Genomic DNA, 22,481 nt, shown 5'->3' on the forward strand with positions numbered 1-22,481 from the left:
ACGAGTAATAGATAGTATGTTTCAAATATAAATAGTGAAATACTTTTTAGCATTGTATTATTATTTTGCATATGACTGGTTAATAAAGAGAATATGTCAGTATATCCAGGTAACAGCCATAATAATTAACAAAATACAGAAAAAAATCCCAGCTCACCATGTTTAAGGCTAACCATGTCCACATCAATATTTAGAAATTCAAGAGTGTTGTTATATCCAAGCAAATCCAATGATCTGATCTCATGCAATGCCTCAATGGAGTAATCGGCGTATACAGCAAATACACCCCTATGTCGATGACTAAGTTGGGTGATTACCAACTAAATGGAATCACTATTTTGCTGTCTTGTGTTTGCAAAAGGAAAAAAAAAACGTATTGGTCATAATACGCATTATTAGTCCCGGTAATTCAATAACGATAGTAGCCATATTTCTGGTATGTGACGGTCGGATATTTTGAGAAGTAACGCGGACAACTTATTTATTCAATGAGCGTGGTTTAGAGAAAAGATGGATGGCGGGTTAACTTTTTTCACGCGTCAACTTTTTCATATTGGCGCTTAGATGTTTGGAACCTAGCAAAATATTGGGCTACGTGCACCGTTGGTGGCGCATTTTTTCTGAAGTTTTGAACACAGTCAGTCAATCGAGCAGTATCTGTGTGATTAAATGTCGTGTTTTGTTCACTATCATTGGACTTAGATAAGTTATAATAGCCATTATGTAAACAAGAATTCTTGTTAAAGTGGAACGGAGTTACATATTTGTTTCCCATAACTATATGCATAATGTAAAGTTGGATAGATTTTAGTATCGGGTTATTTTTCGTATTGTAGAAAAAATTGACAGTAAACAAAATATTCATTATTTGGTTTATGAATCCAAACCGAATCTGACTTGGTCAAAAAAATAACATGCCTAATAATAGTGTGCCATTATTACTAAACATTTTGTTTTCGTGTGATTACATTGTAAGCGTACTGAGAAATATCGTTATTAGGCGACGGAGTTGTCTATTGCCACAGACTACGGCGCGCCGTACACTGCATTTACCGACCAATAACGTTTGATTTTACAGTTATATATTCGTGTGAAGAAAGATGAAAAGATTGATGTCAATCAGCTGTGGATGAAAACAAAATACGTGCTGAATATTGATAATAGAATGCCAGATAACGTGTACTGTATTATGTCATATGATGACGAGATTGGTACTCCGATACGAATGACAGCGTTTCTGAAATTAGTTGTGCAAGCAGCCTTACATACTGGTTAGATTAACCATGCCATTCATAAATAGTATTTAACCATTAAAAGAATCTATTGAGAAGTCATATATACTATCTAACCACTCGGAGATACTATACTGTAACAATTTACCATTCATATATACAACATATAATACGTTTATGCCTAACTGTCAATTTCAGCCCATGGGATAAATTATTTGCAATTATTAATATACGTTATAAGAGTAATATGTTGTAGTAGATTTTATGAGTACAATTATTGTGTTGGAATATATTCACATTATGGTCAAAATACAATGTATTAATTAATTTAAAAAAAATGATGGTATTTCACATATTCGAAAGTGTAATTCAGTGGGAATCATTCTCAATATATATGATTGATAAGTCATAGGATACACTCCTTCCAATGTCACAGCGCCATACAATATATCAGTGACAACGAATGATACACTCTTTCTAATATATATAAAGACTATCAACAGTTTTGTGGGAAAGTTAGTTCTAAGAAATGATAACCTGTCACTATTGCATAGTAGATCGATCGATCATCAACATGCAATTAAATAATATTTGCTACACTGTTAAAATAAACAATTCGAAATATAATTGAATTAAACAATGATAAGCTTAACTATCATTTGACGCATGGGCGTCAGTTATAGCAAACAGTTGGGCAAATAAAGCCGTGTTTGAATAAAATTGCAAATTTTCATTTTGGCATCACTACCATCTTAGCTAATCATAGTACCACAATGATTAACTTAATTATTTACTGTGTTCCCAGGAGCCATTATTTTTACCAGTGGACTAAGCAGGGGGGTAACCAAACGCCTATGTAATGTCCTGGAACATGAGAAAATGAAGTATAAAGGAATGTGTTTGAAGAACGATGTTTATATAGTTGCTATTATAGCAGAAAGTAAGATAAAAGATTTTATATTCTGTACAGTAAGTTCACAACACCGTTCCTGTAAGTGGCGTAAATGTGTGCAAAAGAGATTCCATATATTCATGCTGATGTCTAGCATAGCTGATCATTTGTGCCAAATGGGATTCGTCGTCAGACAGCGCGACTTATAAGAAAATGTATTGCTATCTTGTTAAGGAACCTGACCTTACATGTTATTATTATCATTATATTAGCTGAACGTCAGCATGTTTTGCTTCTTCGAACTTTACACTATACTATGTGTCATTGATATTAGAAAATAGATTGCAGTTACTCACATACCAAATTGGCTATTATTATCGAATGCAGAGTGTTGAACTTATTTCGTTATGGTGCCGATCTTAAAAAAATATGCTTAATTTTATAAGAGTAGCTACTATTTGACACATCTTAAAAGATATCAGCTATTGTTAATATTTTATTCAATATTGCATTTTTTATATTTAACCATTGTAAATACATGAACGTATTTTCTGTGTTGTAGAATGAAGAAGAGAAATATGTCACCTACACTTATACGGGAACTGAAACTAATATGATGAGTGAACCGTTTGATATGCGACACGATTTGTTCATCCTCGTTGAGGATGGTGATTCGAATGAAGATAACCTGTCACGAACAAGTCGTCTTGCACAAGAGCTGGCCGAATATCTCAAAAAAACATACACAGACAATGTCCCCCAAACCGGTATGTATTATGTAATATCGTATCTGTACTTGGCGAGGCATTGGGGGTTGCCATGGTAACATCAGACAATATTTTATATACATGTATAAATTATAAATTATGTTACGTAGACAATTGTAAGAGAACACGAATTAGTGTTACAAGCGAAAATTAAATGTGACTTTTTAAATTCACTTATTTGCTTATGTTTAGTACCATGGAATAAAAACGAAGAAAGAGAATTCGATTGGTAAGTATTTATATCTGCTGAACCCATATGTTATTGTATACTTCTATAATCAATGGTTCTATTTGCATTTATCGTTGATTATGCATATTAAAAATTTGTGGGTGGTTCCTAAATGAATCACTTCCGTCGATCTATGATTTACTACCAGATCATGAATTGGCGATTGATGACGACACCTAAACTGGCCAATCAGGAAAGTTATAACAAATTTGACATTATTCAGAGGCGACTCGGTTGTATAAAAAAACGTTTAAATTTGTGATCATGTGCAGCGTGCTTAATCTTTCTGATTCACCCGTTCTGTGGCACAGTTATTTGGCACTGTTCTGTTGTGGGATTAAACTTCTGATTGTTATTGAAGAATCTGCGTAACTCAATCACGTCCTTTGGCGGACACCTGTATACATCATAATAATTATTAGAAGGTTGTTTTTTTGTTTTACTTCTAATGCGAAAAATGGAGTGAAAACATATAATGTGGACTTCGGAATGCTGAAAAAGTAAACGATAAATATATATTGTTCATGCTTCGTATTATGTAGTTGCTCAATGCAACTAACTAACATATAGGTTCATTCGTTGTAGTATTCATATTTGTATTGAAAAGAGCATTGAAAGAGGGGGAAATATATACCGTGAGATTTATAACATTAATAGCTCCCGTTCGGACGAAGTTCGAAACTTTAGTTTCCATGTAAGCGTGCCAGTGTGCGTGTGCATCCGGAGCTGTATCTGGAATACCCCTAAACAAATTCTTTTCAACCTTCACATCTACTTAAGGTAGCGAGACTATTATTTGTGTTGAAAATTACGATTTTCACATTTATTTATTAATTGATGAAATGCACCATAAACTTTCATATGATAAAGTCAATATAACATAGAATGTCATGTAAGTTGGTTAAAATGTAGATTTTCTGAAGGGAAGCAAGGCAGCCTCAGTAGTGTTTTCCAAAATCAACAACACAGGTTTAATCTGTGTGTCTATAAGTTTCAAAGATAAACTCAAGACAAAGCAATGTTAGGATGTGTTATCAGTAGCTATCTGACACACAATGAGTGTTTCCAAACATTTGAGTGGTTTGTCTCCGCCCCTGTTTGTTTCACAGATTAGTCATTTGCATATGAATGTGTCAGACACAAGGTCACGCAGCCACTGAAAAAAATCATTGATTTTGGTGTTTTCATATGCCGAATTTATCCAATTATAGCTACCCCATTCCTTTATTTTTTTGGGTTTCCAATAGCCTTACACATTTGGATGTCCCTACACATGGTAAAACAAACCTTGATGGGAAAACAAATTGATTGTGCCGATAAACAAGCTTGAAAATCTTTGCTGTTACTTCATGGACGTTTTCTAGGAGTTTATGTTTTTCAAAATACAAGGTCCTTAACAAAAAATAACGTATACTTATTGTCGTCGGATTAACACCAAATTTTCACAGCTTTAAGGTGACAATGAGAGGAACTTGAATGTGTCCAGACAAACTATTTCATCGATTATTTACCAACGAGTTGTGGTTTGAGTTGGGGGCAATGCGACTAAACAGTAATTGAAATTCAGGACACTATTTTTTAAAACGCGTTGCTTGAATAAAACTAACCAGACACATTCAATTTACCAGACTATTGAACAACTAGGAAAAGTGAAAAAATACTTCTTATCGCCAGCATAAATGCGTAATTTTTTTTTACAGAAAAAGTAATTTTTCACCTTTGATTGGGTAACGCGTCGTAGATTGCAGATATGGGCATGCAAAATACACTTGTGAAAAGCTTGAAGTCTGGCGATTCTAAAAATATATACTTTCCCGGGTCTATTTGTAGTCATTTAGTCACAATTAGAAGATGCAAACAAGTATGCAAATAATAGTCCCGCTACCTTAATAACTTATCTGATACATATACATGTGTGGTAATTTTGTTATTCGAACAATGATGGCCGATTGGCGGCCAATTTTATTGTAAAGTTACAGTAAATCACGGATTTTGACATGTCCGATCTTGTTGTGTTGGCCGATTTACTTCACACTCGGTAGAAGGAGTAACCATAACCCAAAATGCCGACTGTTTCACGATAACTGTGCTAAACAAACTGTTTTCGTTTCTAAGGCATTGTGATAATTGTGGAGACAGGATAATTGGTCTTGGTTTACACTGTCAGCAGTGTGGCGATAAAGATCTCTGCGATGTATGTGCTGAAAATGAATGCTGGCTTCAAAGGTGAAATAAATATTCTGATTTTGGGAATAACTGACTTGTTGAAACACTGTTCATTCACATATCAGTCATCCACACCTTTAGTTCTATTATTCTATTCAAAGTATATTGATTAGTTTTATATTAAAGAAGAAAATATGATAGAGAAAATGTACATTGTAATATTATTGTATGCATGCATTGGAAAACAATTTAGCATGAGCCAAACGAATTGTTTCTAGCAGCACTTTTAGTATGTATTCAATGAAAAAATAACAAATCTGGAATACGCATGCGCGGAATGATTTGATACGTACAATAACAATCACATGCGTATTTTTTTGTTGTTGCTTTTTTGCGCACAGCAAACTTATTCTAATAAGTTCCTCAGCATACGTTGCGTCAATATTACAACTCATCTATTCATTACCCACCCATTTTGTATTCTGATATAACATACCCTATACTTACTTCTCATTTCTCTGAAGTCATACCAGTCGTCATGAAGTTATAAAGTTTGATACATGGGATACAAGTAAGTCAATGCCGTATTTACATTTATGCAAATTGTCTGTGCGTCTAACGGCACACGTTGATCATATGGATGATGTATGGGTGTGTAACAAGCTTTATCAACAAAGAAAAAGTATGCCACTCAATGAAGCTGGAAATGCTATAATATATAAAATGACCATGCCCCTCATAATTATACCAAAGCGCCACAGTCGTCGTGCAGCGTGCACTATTTTACATGCCTTGTACAAGTGTATTTCTCCGAAATTGAAACGCGCGTTGCGTGACGCTTCAACCATGATGCGATGATAATGTTTAAAGCGGGAGGGTCGTCATCTGCGCACGCGCGAGAATTGGGTCGCAAGCGATGATAACAACACACGATAAAAACGCGAAGGCTCTTGAGTAGACGCTTGTTTGTAAACGCTATGGCCATCTGACGCATGCACACAGGCGAAGACTCCCCCGCTTTAAAAGAACAAGCACCACTGAGCACTACTAATTCAAGTGACATTGACATGCATCATATGTGACAATATACGTACATAATAGCATCAATAACTACGCTATCCATACTACATTATATAGTATAATAATAATATTAATGTATGCTTATTTTAGGGCGTTTCCTCACACCGGGTGATGAATCCAAGGGTTCGTGGTAGGTAAAGATTTTACAGATGTGACACTGCTGGCCATACACTACACTTGTATTATAGTGGTTGTTGTGCTGGCCATACACTACACTACACTTGTATTGTAGTGGTTGTTTTGCTAGTCATACACTACACTTGTATTGTAGTGGTTGTTGTGCTAGTAATACACTACACTTGTATTGTAGTGGTTGTTGTGCTAGTAATACACTACACTTGTATTGTAGTGGTTATTGTGCTAGTCATTCACTACGCTTGTATTACAGTGGTTGTTATGCTAGTCATACACTACACTACACTTGTATTGTAGTGGTTGTTTTGCTAGTCATACACTACACTTGTATTGTAGTGGTTGTTTTGCTAGTCATTCACTACACTTGTATTATAGTGGTTGTTATGCTAGTCATACACTACACTTGTATTGTAGTGGATGTTTTGCTAGTCATACACTACACTTGTATTGTAGTGGTTGTTTTGCTAGTCATACACTACACTTGTATTGTAGTGGTTGTTGTGCTAGTCATACACTACACTTGTATTGTAGTGGTTGTTGTGCTAGTCATACACTACACTTGTATTGTAGTGGTTGTTTTGCTAGTCATACACTACACTTGTATTGTAGTGGATGTTTTGCTAGTCATACACTACACTTGTATTGTAGTGGATGTTTTGCTAGTCATGCACTACACTTGTATTCTAGTGGTTGTTGTGCTAGTCATACACTACACTTGTATTGTAGTGGTTGTTTTGCTAGTCATACACTATACTTGTATTGTAGTGGTTGTTTTGCTAGTCATACACTACACTTGTATTGTAGTGGATGTTTTGCTAGTCATACACTACACTTGTATTGTAGTGGTTGTGCTAGGCATACACTACACTTGTATTGTAGTGGTTGTTGTGCAAGGCATACACTACACTTGTATTGTAGTGGTTGTTGTGCTAGTCATACACTACACTTGTATTGTAGTGGTTGTTGTGCTAGTCATACACTACACTTGTATTGTAGTTGTTGTTTTGCTAGTCATACACTACACTTGTATTGTAGTGGATGTTTTGCTAGTCATACACTACACTTGTATTGTAGTGGATGTTTTGCTAGTCATGCACTACACTTGTATTGTAGTGGTTGTTGTGCTAGTCATACACTACACTTGTATTGTAGTGGTTGTTTTGCTAGTCATACACTATACTTGTATTGTAGTGGTTGTTTTGCTAGTCATACACTATACTTGTATTGTAGTGGATGTTTTGCTAGTCATACACTACACTTGTATTGTAGTGGTTGTTTTGTTAGTCATACACTACACTTGTATTGTAGTGGATGTTTTGCTAGTCATACACTACACTTGTATTGTAGTGGATGTTTTGCTAGTCATACACTACACTTGTATTGTAGTGGTTGTTTTGCTAGTCATACACTACACTTGTATTGTAGTGGTTGTTTTGCTAGTCATACACTACACTTGTATTGTAGTGGTTGTTTTGCTAGTCATACACTACACTTGTATTGTAGTGGTTGTTTTGCTAGTCATACACTACACTTGATTTGTAGTGGTTTTTTGTGCTAGTCATACACTACACTTGTATTGTAGTGGTTGTTTTGCTAGTCATACACTACACTTGTATTGTAGTGGTTGTTTTGCTAGTCATACACTACACTTGTATTGTAGTGGTTGTTTTGCTAGTCATACACTACACTTGTGTTGTAGCGGATGTTTTGCTAGTCATACACTACACTTGTATTGTAGTGGATGTTTTGCTAGTCATACACTACACTTGTATTGTAGTGGTTGTTTTGCTAGTCATTCACTACACTTGTATTATAGTGGTTGTTATGCTAGTCATACACTACACTTGTATTGTAGTGGTTGTTTTGCTAGTCATACACTACACTTGTATTGTAGTGGATGTGCTAGTCATACACTACACTTGTATTGTGGTGGTTGTTTTGCTAGGCATACACTACACTTGTATTGTAGTGGTTGTTTTGCCAGTCATACACTACACTTGTATTGTAGTGGATGTTTTGCCTGTCATACACTACACTTGTATTGTAGTGGATGTTTTTCTAGTCATACACTACACTTGTATTGTAGTGGTTGTTGTGCTAGGCATGCACTACACTTGTATTGTAGTGGTTGTTGTGCTAGTCATACACTATACTTGTATTGTAGTGGTTGTTTTGCTAGTCATACACTAAACTTGTATTGTAGTGGATGTTTTGCTAGTCATACACTACACTTGTATTGTAGTGGATGTTTTGCTAGTCATACACTACACTTGTATTGTAGGGGTTGTTTTGCTAGTCATACACTACACTTGTATTGTAGTGGTTGTTTTGCTAGCCATACACTACACTGGTATTGTAGTGGATGTTTTGCTAGTCATACACTACACTTGTATTGTAGTGGTTGTTTTGCTAGTCATACACTACACTTGTATTGTAGTGGATGTTTTGCTAGTCATACACTACACTTGTATTGTAGTGGTTATTGTGCTAGTCATTCACTACGCTTGTATTACAGTGGTTGTTATGCTAGTCATACACTACACTACACTTGTATTGTAGTGGTTGTTTTGCTAGTCATACACTACACTTGTATTGTAGTGGTTGTTTTGCTAGTCATTCACTACACTTGTATTATAGTGGTTGTTATGCTAGTCATACACTACACTTGTATTGTAGTGGTTGTTTTGCTAGTCATACACTACACTTGTATTGTAGTGGATGTTTTGCTAGTCATACACTACACTTGTATTGTAGTGGTTGTTTTGCTAGTCATACACTACACTTGTATTGTAGTGGATGTTTTGCTAGTCATACACTACACTTGTATTGTAGTGGATGTTTTGCTAGTCATACACTACACTTGTATTGTACTGGTTGTGCTGACCATACACTACACTTGTATTGTAGTGGTTGTTTTGCTAGTCATACACTTCACTTGTATTGTAGTGGATGTTTTGCTAGTCATACACTACACTTGTATTGTAGTGGTTGTTTTGCTAGTCATACACTACACTTGTATTGCAGTGGTTGTTTTGCTAGTCACACACTACATTTGTATTGTAGTGGTTGTTTTGCTAGTCATACACTACACTTGTATTGTAGTGGATGTTTTGCTAGTCATACACTACACTTGTATTGTAGTGGTTGTTTTGCTAGTCATACACTACACTTGTATTGTAGTGGTTGTTTTGCTAGTCATACACTACACTTGTATTGTAGTGGATGTGCTAGTCATACACTACACTTGTATTGTGGTGGTTGTTTTGCTAGGCATACACTACACTTGTATTGTAGTGGTTGTTTTGCTAGTCATACACTACACTTGTATTGTAGTGGATGTTTTGCTTGTCATACACTACACTTGTATTGTAGTGGATGTTTTTCTAGTCATACACTACACTTGTATTGTAGTGGTTGTTGTGCTAGGCATGCACTACACTTGTATTGTAGTGGTTGTTGTGCTAGTCATACACTACACTTGTATTGTAGTGGTTGTTTTGCTAGTCATACACTATACTTGTATTGTAGTGGTTGTTTTGCTAGTCATACACTAAACTTGTATTGTAGTGGATGTTTTGCTAGTCATACACTACACTTGTATTGTAGTGGATGTTTTGCTAGTCATACACTACACTTGTATTGTAGGGGTTGTTTTGCTAGTCATACACTACACTTGTATTGTAGTGGTTGGTTTGCTAGTCATACACTACACTTGTATTGTAGTGGTTGTTTTGCTAGTCATACACTACACTTGTATTGTAGTGGATGTTTTGCTAGTCATACACTACACTTGTATTGTAGTGGTTGTTTTGCTAGTCATACACTACACTTGTATTGTAGTGGATGTTTTGCTAGTCATACACTACACTTGTATTGTATTGTAGTGGTTGTTTTGCTAGTCATACACTACACTTGTATTGTAGTGGATGTTTTGCTAGTCATACACTACACTTGCATTGTAGTGGTTGTTTTGCTAGTCATACACTACACTTGTATTGTAGTGTATGTTTTGCTAGTCATACACTACACTTGTATTGTAGTGGTTGTTTTGCTAGTCATACACTACACTTGTATTGTAGTGGTTGTTTTGCTAGTCATACACTACACTTGTATTGTAGTGGATGTGCTAGTCATACACTACACTTGTATTGTGGTGGTTGTTTTGCTAGTAATACACTACACTTGTATTGTAGTGTCTGTTTTGCTAGTCATACACTACACTTGTATTGTAGTGGATGTTTTGCTAGTCATACACTACACTTGTATTGTAGTGGTTGTTTTGCTAGTCATACACTACACTTGTATTGTAGTGGTTGTTTTGCTAGTCATACACTACACTTGTATTGTAGTGGTTGTTTTGCTAGTCATACACTACACTTGTATTGTAGTGGTTGTTTTGCTAGTCATACACTACACTTGTATTGTAGTGGTTGTTTTGCTAGTCATACACTACACTTGTATTGTAGTGGATGTTTTGCTAGTCATACACTACACTTGTATTGTAGTGGTTGTTTTGCTAGTCATACACTACACTTGTATTGTAGTGGTTGTTTTGCTAGTCATACACTACACTTGTATTGTAGTGGATGTTTTGCTAGTCATACACTACACTTGTATTGTAGTGGTTGTTTTGCTAGTCATACACTACACTTGTATTGTAGTGGTTGTTTTGCTAGTCATACACTACACTTGTATTGTAGTGGTTGTTTTGCTAGTCATACACTACCCTTGTATTGTAGTGGTTGTTTTGCTAGTCATACACTACACTTGTATTGTATTACATTAACGGATGTAACTGATAACTTTTCCAATGAAATCCTTAGCACCCCGTTGGCAGGCCAGTCACACTGGTTCTCACCACAAGAGGTTACGATCACCCCTGCCAAATGCTAAGAACAACCAAACATATATATATATACATATTTACATGAAAAATTGTTCACTTGTATTGTAGTGGTGTTTTTGTCATTGGATTGTAAGTACATTCCATACATCTACATTCCATATATCTGGAGAACTAACACATACACTATCACAATGCTTAAATGCAGGAGATGTTCAAGTTGCACAAAACATATTTGGGATATCATTTATGTAAATAACAATCACAATTACGCCGGCAAGGAGGCCCAAGGTGTATTCTGTGGGAATTGCTGTCAATGGAAGGAATACCAGCGTATGACCAGGTATGATTAGTACATTTAAGACATCAATATTCAATCTGATTTTTTTAACTTTCTCATCATGAGTTTTAGATTATTTAAAGGTTTCACTGTATTGACACTAATTACATCAACTGATAATTTTAGCGTGAATTAGAAAATGTAAAACGCAATGTTTGCTAAGAAGTGTTACATAACCTTGATAGTAGTATTGAATCTGAGTTCACGTGTCTTTAAATGTATATATTTGCATATTGACGTCATTGATTTACATTTGGGTTAACTGATATGCGCAATTAATTAATCAGAGCAGCACTACATGTACTTCCGTTTCACTCATACGCATATTACATATTTACTTTCCGATGCCAGTGTTATGCAGTTTACGTAATTGATATGTCTGTCTTTCTACAAATTGTCGTAGAGCCTTGTATCTTGTTGACGAATAGCAGGAATAAGAAGAATTCATAAGCCTTCTGTTTTTGATCAATACTCTTTTGTCTTACTTTTGTTCTATCTATTTAAATTTCCTGATTATGGCCGCTGAGAAGTGAAATTTTCTCACGTGCGGAAATGTGATTTTGTTATACATCGAACGTAGTCATATTACGACTGAATGAAATATCATATAACCAAAATTCGATTCAACGATTTGTTTTGTCCTACATACGGCATCGCTGGTGTCATATACTTTCGATCGTTCATTTAGGCATGTTTTGGCTCTTTGTGTGTGTTTGGAATCCGAATCCGCAACTTCGCGACAAAACCACGTTCATAACACAAATCCCTACTATATTGGTCATTCTCTGGCGTTCAACCGCACTTAGCGGGTTGCTTCATGTGTTCATAGTTCAACATTTATTAAACAATGCTTTCCAATACGGGCATTTCCCCCATCCTATCGTAAGCGGCGCACTAAACCTGCTCGCAATCAAATATGTTTGAGGCGCTGGTCTCACCTGAACGGAATTACGAAATGTCCATTTGCACATATACTCCAAGTGTCATTTAGATCTTTTACAGCTAACTGATTTTTCAAATATATTTGAAAATTCCAAAAATATCTTACATATTTTAGATTTTTGCTAATTACTATGCTCATTATCATGCACGGATTCCATGGAAAAAAACAGAATCAGCAAATATTCCATGCAGCCGAAGTAAATTTCATTGGAATCTGATTTGTGGTTCTTGGGATGTCAGTGCAATAGTTACATACTCACATAATCACACAATCCACCATCTAAAATTTGTAAATATTGTAATATCCGTCTTACGTTCAGTAAATGTCTATTTTCTGAGTATATAGCCGTGTGACTTTCAGCTGCCACATTTTTAATATGTTAATGTTTTGAGAACAGTAGCAACAAGCAACATTACGTGACTCCTAAACATTTGCGCATACACGTAATACAATTTCTTAGACTTTTATAGCGTACTCAATCTGGGAAGGGCAAAGTGGCTTTTCTTCAGAGCAAAACTCACGCAGGTCAACATTTATATAAAAAAGCCAGCGTACTTAATAATATACATGTGTGAGACTGGAGCACTAGTCCGGCGCGTTCAGTCGATTCTTGGAAAACGATTTACTGTGTTTTAATTTCGACTTCTACTAATTGATGTACACATCTATTGTCTCAATTACACCTTAGTTTATTTATTTGTTTATTTGATTTTTCTATTTTTTTTAAAGTTGCTATAGCCTTGGTGAATTTGAGGGCATACACCTTGACTCCACAGGTGAGAGTACTTATTATATTACCGTTCTATGCTGATATCGTAAAAAATAATAAGTACGTGTGTATGCTTTGAGATTGTTTATAATAACTGATATTCATTCTTATTATATTATTGTTTAAATTTATAAAATAGGAAATCAGATTTATAAATAATCTCACCGGTGTTCTCTCAAAAATAAGTTTAACTGGCGGTTTAGCGGTGGTCCTTGTGATTGGCAATAAACAAATCAATACACACTAGTCTAACACATGCCCGAAGCGCCACCAGCGAAAAACACGGAGAGAAAACAATCCATTGGACAACAAGAACTATAATCTGAGGAAGTTGGTGGCATAATGATATTTGTTATTTATTTGATAAAATACTTTCGTTTATTCATTCGTTTGTTTGTTCGTTTTTTGTTTGCAACCACTCGCTCGCTAACCATTGTTTCTTTGCTCGCTTCTTCTTCTTTTCTTCATTCATTCCATTGTCGCCTAGTACTATGAAATGGGTTTGGAATTTTGTTTTTTTTTCATTTAATTTGAATTTCTAAGAAGGCTGTGTTGTGTTCACAAATCAGACATATAAACAACATATACAATTATAGAATGTATACACAGTTTGATATCGCAAGTAGCCAGTCAGCACCTGCAGCAGGTGATTTATACACAGTTTGATATCGCAAGTAGCCAATCAGCGACTGTAGCAGGTGATTTATACACAGTTTGATATCGCAAGTAGCCAATCAGCGCCTGCAGCAGGTGATGTATACACAGTTTGATATCGCAAGTAGCCAGTCAGCACCTGCAGCAGGTGATTTATACACAGTTTGATATCGCAAGTAGCCAATCAGCGACTGTAGCAGGTGATGTATACACAGTTTGATATCGCAAGTAGCCAATCAGCACCTGCAGCAGGTGATTTATACACAGTTTGATATCGCAAGTAGCCAATCAGCGACTGTAGCAGTTGATTTATACACAGTTTGATATCGCAAGTAGCCAATCAGCGACTGCAGCAGGTGATTTATACATAGTTTGATATCGCAAGTAGCCAATCAGCGACTGCAGTAGGTGGTTTATACACAGTTTGATATCGCAAGTAGCCAATCAGCACCTGCAGCAGGTGATTTATACACAGTTTGATATCGCAAGTAGCCAATCAGCGACTGTAGCAGGTGATTTATACACAGTTTGATATCGCAAGTAGCCAATCAGCGACTACAGAAGGTGATTTATACACAGTTTGATATCGCAAGTAGCCAATCAACGACTGTAGCTGGTGATTTATACACAGTTTGATATCGCAAGTAGCCAATCAGCGCCTGCAGCAGCTGATTTATACACAGTTTGATATCGCAAGTAGCCAATCAGCGACTGCAGCAGGTGATTTATACGCAGTTTTATATCGCGAGTAGCCGATCAGCGACTGCAGCAGGTGATTTATATACAGTTTGATATCGCAAGTAGCCAATCAGTGACTGTAGCAGGTGATTTATACACAGTTTGATATCGCAAGTAGCCAATCAGCGACTGCAGCAGGTGATTTATACACAGTTTGATATAGCAAGTAACCAATCTGCGACTGCAGCAGGTGATTTATACACAGTTTGATATCGCAAGTAACCAATCCGCGACTGCAGTAGATGATTTATACACAGTTTGATATTGCAAGTAGCCAATCTGCGACTGCAGCAGGTGATTTATACACAGTTTGATATCGCAAGTAACCAATCCGCGACTGCAGCAGGTGATTTATACACAGTTTTATATCGCGAGTAGCCAATCAGCGACTGCAGCAGGTGATTTATACACGGTTTGCTATCGCAAGTAGCCAATCAGCAACTGTAGCAGGTGATGTATACACAGTTTGATATCGCAAGTAGCCAATCAGCTACTGCAGTAGGTGATTTATACACAGTTTGATATCGCAAGTAGCCAATCAGCGACTGTAGCAGGTGATTTATACACAGCTTGATATCGCAAGTAGCCAATCAGCGACTGTAGCAGGTGATTTATACACAGTTTGATATCGCAAGTAGCCAATCAGCGACTACAGCAGGTGATTTATACACAATTTGATAATGCAAGTAGCCAATCAGCACCTGCAGCAGGTGATTTATACACAGTTTGATATCGCAAGTAGCCAATCAGCGCCTGCAGCAGGTGATTTATACACAGTTTGATATCGCAAGTAGCCAATCAGCGACTGCAGCAGGTGATTTATACACAGTTTGATATCGCAAGTAGCCAATCAGCGACTGCAGCAGGTGATTCATACACAGTTTGATATCGCAAGTAGCCAATCAGCGCCTGCAGCAGGTGATTTATACACAGTTTGATATCGCAAGTAGCCAATCAGCGACTGCAGCAGGTGATTCATACACAGTTTGAAATCGCAAGTAACCAATCAGCGCCTGCAACCGATTATTTATACACAGTTTGATATCGCAAGTAGCCAATCAGCGACTGCAGCAGGTGATTTATATACAGTTTGATATCGCAAGTAGCCAATCAGCGACTGTAGCAGGTGATTTATACACAGTTTGATATCGCAAGTAACCAATCAGCGACTGCAGCAGGTGATTTATACACAGTTTGATATCGCAAGTAACCAATCAGCGACTGTAGCAGGTGATTTATACACAGTTTGATATCGCAAGTAGCCAATCAGCGACTGTAGCAGGTGATTTATACACAGTTTGATATCGCAAGTAGCCAATCAGCGCCTGCAGCAGGTGATTTATACACAGTTTGATATCGCAAGTAGGCAATCAGCGACTGCAGTAGGTGATTTATACACAGTTTGATATCGCAAGTAGCCAATCAGCGACAGCAGCAGGTGATTTATACACAGTTTGATATCGCAAGTAGGCAATTAGCGCCTGCAGCAGATTATTTATACACAGTTTGATATCGCAAGTAGCCAATCAGCGACTGTAGCAGGTGATTTATACACAGTTTGATATCGCAAGTAGCCAATCAGCGACTGTAGCAGGTGATTTATACACAGTTTGATATCGCAAGTAGCCAATCAGCGCCTGCAGCCGATTATTTATACACAGTTTGATTTCGCAAGTAGCCAATCAGCGACTACAGAAGGTGATTTATACACAGTTTGATATCGCAAGTAGGCAATCAGCGACTATAGCAGGTAATTTATACACAGTTTGATATCGCAAGTAGCCAATCAGCGACTGTAGCAGGTGATTTATACACAGTTTGATATCGCAAGTAGCCAATCAGCGCCTGCAGCAGGTGATTTATACACAGTTTGATATCGCAAGTAGCCAATCAGCGACTGCAGCAGGTGATTTATACGCAGTTTTATATCGCGAGTAGCCGATCAGCGACTGCAGCAGGTGATTTATATACAGTTTGATATCGCAAGTAGCCAATCAGTGACTGTAGCAGGTGATTTATACACAGTTTGATATCGCAAGTAGCCAATCAGCGACTGCAGCAGGTGATTTATACACAGTTTGATATCGCAAGTAACCAATCAGCGACTGTAGCAGGTGATTTATACACAGTTTGATATCGCAAGTAGCCAATCAATGACTGTAGCAGGTGATTTATACACAGTTTGATATCGCAAGTAGCCAATCATCAACTGCAGTAGATGATTTATACACAGTTTGATATTGCAAGTAGCCAATCTGCGACTGCAGCAGGTGATTTATACACAGTTTGATATCGCAAGTAGGCAATCAGCGACTGCAGTAGGTGATTTATACACAGTTTGATATCGCAAGTAGCCAATCAGCGACAGCAGCAGGTGATTTATACACAGTTTGATATCGCAAGTAGGCAATTAGCGCCTGCAGCAGATTATTTATACACAGTTTGATATCGCAAGTAGCCAATCAGCGACTGTAGCAGGTGATTTATACACAGTTTGATATCGCAAGTAGCCAATCAGCGACTGTAGCAGGTGATTTATACACAGTTTGATATCGCGAGTAGCCAATCAGCGCCTGCAGCCGATTATTTATACACAGTTTGATTTCGCAAGTAGCCAATCAGCGACTACAGAAGGTGATTTATACACAGTTTGATATCGCAAGTAGGCAATCAGCGACTATAGCAGGTAATTTATACACAGTTTGATATCGCAAGTAGCCAATCAGCGACTGTAGCAGGTGATTTATACACAGTTTGATATCGCAAGTAGCCAATCAGCGACTGTAGCAGGTGATTTATACACAGTTTGATATCGCAAGTAGCCAATCAGCGACTGTAGCAGGTGATTTATACACAGTTTGATATCGCAAGTAGCCAATCAGCGCCTGCAGCCGATTATTTATACACAGTTTGATTTCGCAAGTAGCCAATCAGCGACTACAGAAGGTGATTTATACACAGTTTGATATCGCAAGTAGGCAATCAGCGACTATAGCAGGTAATTTATACACAGTTTGATATCGCAAGTAGCCAATCAGCGACTGTAGCAGGTGATTTATACACAGTTTGATATCGCAAGTAGCCAATCAGCGCCTGCAGCAGGTGATTTATACACAGTTTGATATCGCAAGTAGCCAATCAGCGACTGCAGCAGGTGATTTATACACAGTTTGATATCGCAAGTAGCCAATCAGCGCCTGCAGCAGGTGATTTATACACAGTTTGATATCGCAAGTAGCCAATCAGCGACTGCAGCAGGTGATTTATACGCAGTTTTATATCGCGAGTAGCCGATCAGCGACTGCAGCAGGTGATTTATATACAGTTTGATATCGCAAGTAGCCAATCAGTGACTGTAGCAGGTGATTTATACACAGTTTGATATCGCAAGTAGCCAATCAGCGACTGCAGCAGGTGATTTATACACAGTTTGATATCGCAAGTAACCAATCAGCGACTGTAGCAGGTGATTTATACACAGTTTGATATCGCAAGTAGCCAATCAATGACTGTAGCAGGTGATTTATACACAGTTTGATATCGCAAGTAGCCAATCATCAACTGCAGTAGATGATTTATACACAGTTTGATATTGCAAGTAGCCAATCTGCGACTGCAGCAGGTGATTTATACACAGTTTGATATCGCAAGTAGGCAATCAGCGACTGCAGTAGGTGATTTATACACAGTTTGATATCGCAAGTAGCCAATCAGCGACAGCAGCAGGTGATTTATACACAGTTTGATATCGCAAGTAGGCAATTAGCGCCTGCAGCAGATTATTTATACACAGTTTGATATCGCAAGTAGCCAATCAGCGACTGTAGCAGGTGATTTATACACAGTTTGATATCGCAAGTAGCCAATCAGCGACTGTAGCAGGTGATTTATACACAGTTTGATATCGCGAGTAGCCAATCAGCGCCTGCAGCCGATTATTTATACACAGTTTGATTTCGCAAGTAGCCAATCAGCGACTACAGAAGGTGATTTATACACAGTTTGATATCGCAAGTAGGCAATCAGCGACTATAGCAGGTAATTTATACACAGTTTGATATCGCAAGTAGCCAATCAGCGACTGTAGCAGGTGATTTATACACAGTTTGATATCGCAAGTAGCCAATCAGCGCCTGCAGCAGGTGATTTATACACAGTTTGATATCGCAAGTAGCCAATCAGCGACTGCAGCAGGTGATTTATACGCAGTTTTATATCGCGAGTAGCCGATCAGCGACTGCAGCAGGTGATTTATATACAGTTTGATATCGCAAGTAGCCAATCAGTGACTGTAGCAGGTGATTTATACACAGTTTGATATCGCAAGTAGCCAATCAGCGACTGCAGCAGGTGATTTATACACAGTTTGATATCGCAAGTAACCAATCAGCGACTGTAGCAGGTGATTTATACACAGTTTGATATCGCAAGTAGCCAATCAATGACTGTAGCAGGTGATTTATACACAGTTTGATATCGCAAGTAGCCAATCATCAACTGCAGTAGATGATTTATACACAGTTTGATATTGCAAGTAGCCAATCTGCGACTGCAGCAGGTGATTTATACACAGCTTGATATCGCAAGTAACCAATCCGCGACTGCAGCAGGTGATTTATACACAGTTTTATATCGCGAGTAGCCAATCAGCGACTGCAGCAGGTGATTTATACACGGTTTGCTATCGCAAGTAGCCAATCAGCGACTACAGCAGGTGATTTATACACAATTTGATAATGCAAGTAGCCAATCAGCACCTGCAGCAGGTGATTTATACACAGTTTGATATCGCAAGTAGCCAATCAGCGACTGTAGCAGGTGATTTATACACAGTTTGATATCGCAAGTAGCCAATCAGCGACTACAGAAGGTGATTTATACACAGTTTGATATCGCAAGTAGGCAATCAGCGACTATAGCAGGTGATTTATACACAGTTTGATATCGCAAGTAGCCAATCAGCGACTGTAGCAGGTGATTTATACACAGTTTGATATCGCAAGTAGCCAATCAGCGCCTGCAGCAGGTGATTTATACACAGTTTGATATCGCAAGTAGCCAATCTGCGACTGCAGCAGGTGATTTATACACAGTTTGATATCGCAAGTAACCAATCCGCGACTGCAGCAGGTGATTTATACACAGTTTTATATCGCGAGTAGCCAATCAGCGACTGCAGCAGGTGATTTATACACGGTTTGCTATCGCAAGTAGCCAATCAGCGACTACAGCAGGTGATTTATACACAATTTGATAATGCAAGTAGCCAATCAGCACCTGCAGCAGGTGATTTATACACAGTTTGATATCGCAAGTAGCCAATCAGCGACTGTAGCAGGTGATTTATACACAGTTTGATATCGCAAGTAGCCAATCAGCGACTACAGAAGGTGATTTATACACAGTTTGATATCGCAAGTAGGCAATCAGCGACTGTAGCAGGTGATTTATACACAGTTTGATATCGCAAGTAGCCAATCAGCGACTGTAGCAGGTGATTTATACACAGTTTGATATCGCAAGTAGCCAATCAGCGCCTGCAGCAGGTGATTTATACACAGTTTGATATCGCAAGTAGCCAATCAGCGACTGCAGCAGGTGATTTATACGCAGTTTTATATCGCGAGTAGCCGATCAGCGACTGCAGCAGGTGATTTGTATACAGTTTGATATCGCAAGTAGCCAATCAGTGACTGTAGCAGGTGATTTATACACAGTTTGATATCGCAAGTAGCCAATCAGCGACTGCAGCAGGTGATTTATACACAGTTTGATATCGCAAGTAGCCAATCAGCTACTGCAGTAGGTGATTTATACACAGTTTGATATCGCAGGTAGCCAATCAGCGACTGTAGCAGGTGATTTATACACAGTTTGATATCGCAAGTAGCCAATCAGCGACTGTAACAGGTGATTTATACACAGTTTGATATCGCAAGTAGCCAATCAGCGACTACAGCAGGTGATTTATACACAATTTGATAATGCAAGTAGCCAATCAGCACCTGCAGCAGGTGATTTATACACAGTTTGATATCGCAAGTAGCCAATCAGCGCCTGCAGCAGGTGATTTATACACAGTTTGATATCGTAAGTAGCCAATCAGCACCTGCAGCAGGTGATTTATACACAGTTTGATATCGCAAGTAGCCAATCAGCGACTGCAGCAGGTGATTCATACACAGTTTGATATCGCAAGTAACCAATCAGCGCCTGCAACCGATTATTTATACACAGTTTGATATCGCAAGTAGCCAATCAGCGACTACAGAAGGTGATTTATACACAGTTTGATATCGCAAGTAGCCAATCAGCGCCTGCAGCTGGTGATTTATACACAGTTTGATATCGCAAGTAGCCATTCAGCGACTGTAGCAGGTGATTTATACACAGTTTGATATCGCAAGTAGCCAATCAGCGACTGTAGCAGGTGATTTATACACAGTTTGATATCGCAAGTAGCCAATCAGCGACTGCAGCAGGTGATTTATACGCAGTTTTATATCGCGGGTAGCCGATCAGCGACTGCAGCAGGTGATTTATATACAGTTTGATATCGCAAGTAGCCAATCAGCGACTGTAGCAGGTGATTTATACGCAGTTTTATATCGCGAGTAGCCGATCAGCGACTGCAGCAGGTGATTTATATACAGTTTGATATCGCAAGTAGCCAATCAGCGACTGTAGCAGGTGATTTATACACAGTTTGATATCGCAAGTAACCAATCAGCGACTGTAGTAGATGATTTATACACAGTTTGATATCGCAAGTAGCCAATCAGCGACTATAGCAGGTGATTTATACACAGTTTGATATCGCAAGTAGCCAATCAGCACCTGCAGCAGGTGATTTATACACAGTTTGATATCGCAAGTAGCCAATCAGCGACTGCAGCAGGTGATTCATACACAGTTTGATATCGCAAGTAACCAATCAGCGCCTGCAACCGATTATTTATACACAGTTTGATATCGCAAGTAGCCAATCAGCGACTACAGAAGGTGATTTATACACAGTTTGATATCACAAGTAGGCAATCAGCGACTATAGCAGGTGATTTATACACAGTTTGATATCGCAAGTAGCCAATCAGCGACTGTAGCAGGTGATTTATACACAGTTTGATATCGCAAGTAGCCAATCAGCGCCTGCAGCCGATTATTTATACACAGTTTGATTTCGCAAGTAGCCAATCAGCGACTACAGAAGGTGATTTATACACAGTTTGATATCGCAAGTAGGCAATCAGCGACTATAGCAGGTAATTTATACACAGTTTGATATCGCAAGTAGCCAATCAGCGACTGTAGCAGGTGATTTATACACAGTTTGATATCGCAAGTAGCCAATCAGCGCCTGCAGCAGGTGATTTATACACAGTTTGATATCGCAAGTAGCCAATCAGCGACTGCAGCAGGTGATTTATACACAGTTTGATATCGCAAGTAGCCAATCAGCGCCTGCAGCAGGTGATTTATACACAGTTTGATATCGCAAGTAGCCAATCAGCGACTGCAGCAGGTGATTTATACGCAGTTTTATATCGCGAGTAGCCGATCAGCGACTGCAGCAGGTGATTCATACACAGTTTGATATCGCAAGTAACCAATCAGCGCCTGCAACCGATTATTTATACACAGTTTGATATCGCAAGTAGCCAATCAGCGACTACAGAAGGTGATTTATACACAG

General features: G+C 38.1%; 1 protein-coding gene across 1 annotated transcript in view; it reads left to right on the plus strand.

Annotated features, from left to right (window-relative positions):
* Window positions 1-22,481, plus strand: part of LOC102809371 (transient receptor potential cation channel subfamily M member-like 2) — a 44,317-nt gene that overhangs the window by 1,043 nt on the left and 20,793 nt on the right. Inside the window, exons 3-11 of the mRNA XM_085502056.1 lie at window positions 1,079-1,271; window positions 2,038-2,201; window positions 2,687-2,891; window positions 3,084-3,120; window positions 5,236-5,346; window positions 5,811-5,857; window positions 6,457-6,496; window positions 11,553-11,687; window positions 13,357-13,403. Of these exons, the coding sequence (XP_085358182.1) occupies window positions 1,079-1,271; window positions 2,038-2,201; window positions 2,687-2,891; window positions 3,084-3,120; window positions 5,236-5,346; window positions 5,811-5,857; window positions 6,457-6,496; window positions 11,553-11,687; window positions 13,357-13,403 (979 nt within the window). The remainder of the gene's footprint in view (window positions 1-1,078; window positions 1,272-2,037; window positions 2,202-2,686; window positions 2,892-3,083; window positions 3,121-5,235; window positions 5,347-5,810; window positions 5,858-6,456; window positions 6,497-11,552; window positions 11,688-13,356; window positions 13,404-22,481) is intronic.

Source organism: Saccoglossus kowalevskii, chromosome 8, assembly GCF_978046115.1.
Source record: "Saccoglossus kowalevskii chromosome 8, keSacKowa6.1, whole genome shotgun sequence".
Taxonomy (NCBI): domain Eukaryota; kingdom Metazoa; phylum Hemichordata; class Enteropneusta; family Harrimaniidae; genus Saccoglossus; species Saccoglossus kowalevskii.